A 7500-nucleotide genomic window follows, 5' to 3' on the forward strand; every position below is an offset into this window, starting at 1 on the left:
GCGGGTTTGATAGACCACAGATCAAGGTCATGTTTTCCGATAGGCCCTATCTGTGAAAAATGTAAATCTATAGCGTACATAAACAAACAACATGTATTCACTTTGATGCAGAGGGAATGTTGCCGAACAAACAATGTACTGTGTTTGTTCCTGTATCTTTCATCTTGTCACCGCAGTTATCTCGCATAATGTTTATATTGGCCATGGCACTGGATAAAAGCGACTGTTAAATGAACGCAAATGGTCTGAAATTGCTCTGAGTTGGCAGTGCGTTTCTCAAGGGTGTCTCTTTGCCAAGCTGTCTAAAATGGTAAAGAGTGCAAATCTTTCGACTCAAGAGTGAACACAGAGACAGTTTAGAGTCAAGTAATTACAGTTGAATGTCTGTCAACGTCTGTCTGAGCACCAGCCATCACTCATTTCTTTGAAACACCTTTTGAGTCCTAACACAGATACAGAGAGGTCTAGTCACCGGATGACTGCAGTCTCTGGAGTGGTGGTCAAATGGCTAATGCAATTACCTGGAACTGTTCATATTTACGGGCAGTAATGGGCAATTGGAGCTAATTTATCACCCACTTTGTTAATTTTACACTGGGAAGCATTCAGCCTTTATCGAAACACTGACTGATGCACTCTGTCTCGCATCTTGTCTCCTTGTCTGTCGTTCTCAACTTTCACTGGGATGTCTGTAGAATGACCAAAGCAGTGGCATCATCCACAGGGGCGCAGATAGCACTGGGGACGGTTCATATCAAAGTGAACCTGATCCGTCCCCACCACTCTCCCTGTGTAAGGCGACAATCATCAGTTAACAACTCTGTACAACTGATTAAGCGATGTTAGTGCCCCCCCCCCCCCCCCCCCCCCCCCAGTTCAAAAATCCCATCTGCACCGATGATAATCCATAGCACGGTGATGTAATTCTCTCTCTCTCTCTCTCTCTCTCTCTCTCTCTCTCTCTCTCTCTCTCTCCGTCTCTCGCAGCGCGCGGCCAGGCGGTGCAGGCGGAGAATGTGACGGTGCAGGAGGGAGGCACGGCCCAGATCTCCTGCCGCCTGCAGAACTACGACGGCTCCATCGTGGTCATCCAGAACCCACGCAGGCAGACGCTCTTCTTCAACGGCACCCGAGGTGAGGCCTCCCCCAGCACACACACACACACACACACACACACACACACACTCTCACACACACACACTCTCCAGTGGTGTAGTCTAGGTTATACACAGGTATGCGGAGTATACCCACTAATTTTTCAGTCAACATTACGTATACCCACTTAGGCCATTTATCCTGTGCTGTATGGGCTGCTTAAAAGAATTGCAAAATTAAGAGTATACCCAATTCTCCTCGGACCACTACACCGCACACCCTCTCCCTCCATCAGCAGCCCAGCCGACCCCAACACCCCCCCTCCCCCTCACCCCCCCACCCCCCCTAATACCCTCGCCTCCCTGCCCCAGACCGCCCTCAGGTACCACCCGTCCTCTGTGCCCGGTGTCTTATCTTAATCCAACCTCAATGGTAAGCTGAGCACCGAGGGCCAACGAAAGATAGAGAGGAAAATCAGTGAAGGGAGAAATCGGAAGCGATCACACCCCGGCAGACATGGAGAACAAAAGTGTGTGTGAGAGAGAGAGAGAGAGAGAGAGAGAGATAGAGAGAGAGAGAGAGAGAGAGAGAGAGAAATAGAATGTGCTGGAGAGAAATTGAGAGAGGACCCCAAATGCGCTCGAAGATGAGCAGTGAATGACTAATATCGGCTTTCCCTCCAGACACAATCAATGGGTTTTATTCAGGAGCCCCGGACCAATAGCTCTCACTTTGCAGCCCCAGTTAATATCCAGGTATTGCTTTCAGATTGGCGGAAGCTCTGACCCGCCGCCGTCTGTATGCATGCAGGCACTGCTCTCAATGTTTCGTACGAGACTCCGAATTAGGTTCTCAACTGGCTCGCTAATGGAGGCTGATAAGCTCCTCTTAGTGGACCAGTGAACTGAGGTATCCCCTCCAGGCTCGGAAGAGCGAGGCAGGCCTGCCGAAGACAACATTCTCCCCCACCGCTGCCGCCGCCAACGCCGACGCTCATGTTCAGAATTCCCGAGCCTGGCCTGGCCTAGTTCGCTCCGTTCAAACGAGGCGTGGCGAAAGGTGAAACAGGACGTCGGACAAAGCGTCTGACATTTAGCTGCCATTCAGTGGGTAGGAGCCATTCTTCTTCTCTGGTGGAGAGGCTCGTGTTCCCACTGTAGAGCCCATACCACAATAGACAGAAACCCTTTCTTCTTTACTCACATGTAGACACACGCAGACACACACACACGCGCACGCACACACCCACACAGATATACACACACACACACACACTCGCTCGCACAGACACACATGCACGCGCACAGACACACACACACTCACACACACATACACACACATAACCCCCCACACACACACACATACACACTCATACACAAACACACACACGCGCACACACACACGCTCGCACACACACACATGCATGCGCACACACACGCACGCACGCACACACATACACACACCCACACACACACACACACAGTGATGAGATAGAAAGTGCTATCAAGAGATACAAGCGTAGACACAGGCGCCGTGTTCACATCATTTAGGGCCATAAACACACTCTCCTTTATTACTTGCGTCTTCTTTGAAGTGGTGAGCATTGTGCGAGGTGTGTGTCATTCCACCATTGTTGGCGAGAGCTTTTCATCAAGTGCTGTGGCACAAAAAAGACATCAGGCAAAATGGGGAAATAAAACGCCTTCCCCTGGCCAGCAGTCGATGAAGAGTACGTTTGGGTACTTATATCAGACAAAACCCATTGGGCTTCTGTCACCGTCTGGCCGCTATTATCATTATTTGTTATTATTATTATTTTCTTGCTCGTCGATTTCCTCCCATTCTTCTGCCACGAAGGGAAGAGTTATTCTCCACTCACTCCTCGTCTGTCCTCTCTTGTCTATTCTCTGCCTCTGCGGTTCTCCCTTTCTCTCTTCGTCTCTTCTTCCCTATCTCTTCCTCTCTCTACTTCTCCTGTTTTTTCTCTCTCTCTCTCTCTCTCTCTATCTCTGTTATTCGCTCGTTTTCTTTGGACAGTGTCAACAGGCAGGCCTCGGTCAGCAGTTTTGTGGACGTGCTGTGGTTGTTGTTGTGGTTAAACCCTCCCTCTCCCTTTTTTTCTTTCTCTCTGCCTTCCTCACTTCTTATCTCTCACTCTCACACACTCCGTCTTTATCCCCCCCCCCCCCCCCTTTCCCTCTGGGCTTTTTGACTCTGGATTCTCTCCATCTCTTCACTTCCTCCCTCGTTCCCTTCATCTGACTCTCCTACCCATTGCCTTTCTTTTGCTCCATGGCATCATCATCTATCTCTTATTCTTTGCTCATCGCCATCCCATGTGCCCTTTTATATTTCTCATCTCTCCCTCCATTTGTTCTTCGTTGCGTTTCATCATCTGTCATGTTCTGTCCATTTCTTTATCCCCCCCCTATCCATCCATCCTTCCATTTTCCCCTCCCTTCCTTTCCCTTCATAACTTCCTCTATCCTTCCACCTTTTCACATTCCCCCCTTCTGTCCATCATCTTATTCCTCTAATCCACCCAATCCCTCTCTCCATCCATCCTGTTTTCCCCTGTGCCCTCTTTCTTTCTCTGTCTCTCTTTTTCTCTCTCTATTTCTCTCTCTCTCTCTCTCTCTCTCTCTCTCTCTCTCTCTCTCTGTCTTTGTCTCTCTCTCTGTCTCTCTCTCTCTCTCTGTCTTTCTTTCTGTCTTTCTTTCTCTCTCTCTCTCTCTCTCTCTCTGTCTTTGTCTCTTTCTCTCTCTCTCTCTGTCTTTTTCTCTCTCTCTTTCTCTCTCTCTCTCTCTCTCTCTGTCTCTCAGCTCTGAAAGACGAGCGTTACCAGATGGTGCTGTTCACGCCGCGGCTGGTCCGCATCACCCTGACCAACGTGAGCGTGACGGACGAGGGCGGCTACTTCTGCCAGCTCTACACGGACGACACGCACCACCAGGTGGCCACGCTGTCCGTGGTGGTGCCGCCGGAGACGCCGAGCATCGAGGTGGACAAGGACGTGGTGGAGGGCGGCGAGGCCAAACTCACCTGCCTGTCGCTGCGCAGCAAGCCGCCCGCCTCGCTGCGCTGGATGAGGAACGGACGTGAGGTCCCAGGTACTGATTTACAAGACTGCATGTTTGGCACCCTGTAGACCCGGGTTCGAGTCCGGGTGGTGTGACCACGCTCTCCCTTCGCTACAATCTATTTGAAGGCATCAATGCTTAAACTAATACAGGAGTATGACATCTACTTGAGTAAGCCCTACCCCGATCCACCATCCCAAAGGTCGTAGGTCACTACCCCGATCTACCACCCCTTCACTTCACTTTAGTTCACTTCCCTATTTCTCCAAGAGAATGGCAGTGGACGCAGCCAAGGTTAGTGAAGTTTTACTGCTGGATGGTTGCGGATAGCCCAGGGGAGAATACTCCTGCCGCACAAACGCATGGGTATGAGAAGTGCCTAAACTATCTATCTATCTGTTTATCGATCTGTCTGTACTGCTTTAGAAGGGATGCAAACTGTACGCAGTAACTTGTTGAACCGTTTGGTACACCCCCTACGATTCAATACACACATGTGAATTGCAGTATTATAATACGTTTGGTACACCCCCTACGATTCAATACACACATGTGAATTGCAGTATTATAATACGTTTGGTACACCCCCTACGATTCAATACACACATATGCACCGCGTTGTTATAATATGTTTGGTACACCCCCCTACGATTCAATACACACATGTGAATTGCAGTATTATAATACGTTTGGTACACCCCCTACGATTCAATACACACATGTGAATTGCGGTATTATAATACGTTTGGTACACTTCCTACGATTCAATACACACACGTAAACCGCGATATTATGATACCTTTGGTACAGCCCCTACGATTCAATACACACATATGCACCGCGTTGTTACAATATGTTTGGTACACCCCTACGATTCAGCACACACATTTGAACCGTGGTATTATAAAACATTTGGTACACTTCCTACGGTTCAATACACACATGTGAACTGCGGTATTATGATACGATAGGTAATTTCCTATAATTTTCAAATTGTTGAAGAAATTGTTGATTGCTTCTTCCTCCGCTTCAAAAAGCAAGCAAACACAATAATGCAGCTTTACACATGGCGGCCATCTTCTATTCTACTATTCTACTCTAAGCTTTTGTTGCTGTTGTTGTTGTTTGTTGTTTTTATGGACATGAAGGAGAGCAGGATGTGTCGTGAGCTGGACACAGTTGTCTCACTCTGTTCTCAATGTGGACACTGGAAACGCGTATTACTGTAATACCAGGTGTAAATGTAACTATGTTAAAATCATATATAGATACAGTGGATACATAGCTAGATACAATCTGGATTCAAAAATAATTTTTAAAACCATGTGTAAATGAAACTGGGTTAAAATCATATCTAGATACAGTGGATACTTAGCTAGATACAATCTGGATACAAGAAGCATTTTAAAACCAGGTGTAAATGTAATTAGGTTAAAATCATATCTAGATACAGTGGATACTTAGCTAGATACAATCTGGATACAAGAATCATTTTAAAACCAGGTGTGAATGTAACTAGGTTAACATCATAGCTAGATACATAGGATACTAGAATCATTTAAAACCAGGTGTGAATGTAATTAGGTTAAAATCATAGCTAGATACAATCTGGATTCATGACGCGCTTAATGCCAGCTGTAATTGGGTCTTAGAGGCAGGGCATGTTAGAGTTTCCCAGGCTTGGCAGACATCAGTGCTGGGTTTCATTCCTGCCTGGGGCTTTGCTCTCCAAATGAACTTCATTTACATTATGAGTTGAATACTGTGTATGGTAGTACACACAAACACACATACACAGAGACACACACACACACACACACACACAATCACACGCACACTCACACGCACACACACACACACCCACACACACACACACACACACACACACTCTCACACACACACACACAAACAAACACACACACACGCACACACACACACACACACAAACACACACACACACACAGGCAATGATGTGTGTGGTCGTTTTCGGTTTTCTCATCATTTGCCAGTTTCTACACAGCTCCTTCGGTGATGATACGGCTGTCACCTCTTCTTGAGCAAATGTTCTCTCTAAATTGAGCCAGAGGGGTTGCGAGGGTCAGCATGAAATTAGCCCCTGGTTCCCCTAGTCTGTTAGCTGATATTACTGACAGCAGGCTCCAGCATAGAGGGAGGATTTATCCTTACTTAAAGTCATGAATGTTCCTTATTTCTCATTTATGCCCATAAGCTCTATTTACTGTGGCTCCGTCAACCCCTCCTCTACGTCTCACTCTCTGCACACACACACACACACACACACACACACACATGCACACACACACACATGCAAACACATGCGCGCACACACACACACACACACACACACATACACATACATACATACTCACACACACACACACACACACACATATATACACACACTGACACCATTTGAAGCCTACAGTCTTGAAACCTCACACCCTCTGTGTGTGTGTGTCTGTCCCCGAAGCTAGAGCCTCCTGCAGTGTGTGAATCCTCCTAATCTGGCCCTCCCTGGGTTGTGCATGTATCCAGGCGTGTGTGTGTGTGTATCCTGGGCTGTGTGTGTATCTGGATGTGTGTGTGTGAGTGTGTCTTACAAGCCTATATATCTCTGTCTCTCTCTCTCTTTCTGTATCCCTCTCTCTCTCTCTCTCTCTGTCTTTCTCTCCCTCTCTCTTTCTCTCTCTCTCTTTCTCTCTCTCTTTCTCTTTATCTCTATCTCTGTCTGTGTGTGTGTGTGTGCGCGTGTGTGTGTGTGTTAGATTGAGGGCCGGTGGGGCTTCTCATCTGTGTTTCATCTGTTGTTGCTCTGCTTCATTTATCTCAGTGTCAGTCCCTCCATCTGCACAACAGGCTCATCTGTGGGCTGTTCCAATCCATTCCTCTCACACACACACACACACACACACACACACACACACACACACACACACACACACACACACACACACACAACAGGCTCATCTGTGGGCTGATCCCCATCCATTCCCCCTCTCTGGGATTCATCCTCTCAAAAACAAAACAACAAACAGAAAGACAACAACACATACACACACAAAACACAACACACACACACACAAACACATAATACACAACACAACATAGACACACATAGGCACATATACTCACAGTCATACATAAATGCAGTAGAGACAAACCCTCCCGCACACACACATCTCTCTCCTGCACACACACACACTCCTACACACACACATCTCTCTCCTGCACACACACACACTCCTACACACACACACTTCTCTCTCCTATGCTCAGCTGTGGACTCAGGTGGCATCCTGGCATT

General features: G+C 47.4%; 1 protein-coding gene across 1 annotated transcript in view; it reads left to right on the top strand.

Annotated features, from left to right (window-relative positions):
• cadm4 (cell adhesion molecule 4) overlaps positions 1–7500 on the top strand; it is a gene marked incomplete at both ends in the record, with an annotated part of 46002 nt that overhangs the window by 6051 nt on the left and 32451 nt on the right. The window contains 2 exons of the mRNA XM_080858094.1: positions 988–1134; positions 3918–4205. Coding sequence (XP_080714220.1) covers positions 988–1134; positions 3918–4205 — 435 coding nt within the window. The remainder of the gene's footprint in view (positions 1–987; positions 1135–3917; positions 4206–7500) is intronic.

Source organism: Sprattus sprattus (genome assembly GCF_963457725.1).
Source record: "Sprattus sprattus genome assembly, chromosome: 19".
Taxonomy (NCBI): domain Eukaryota; kingdom Metazoa; phylum Chordata; class Actinopteri; order Clupeiformes; family Clupeidae; genus Sprattus; species Sprattus sprattus.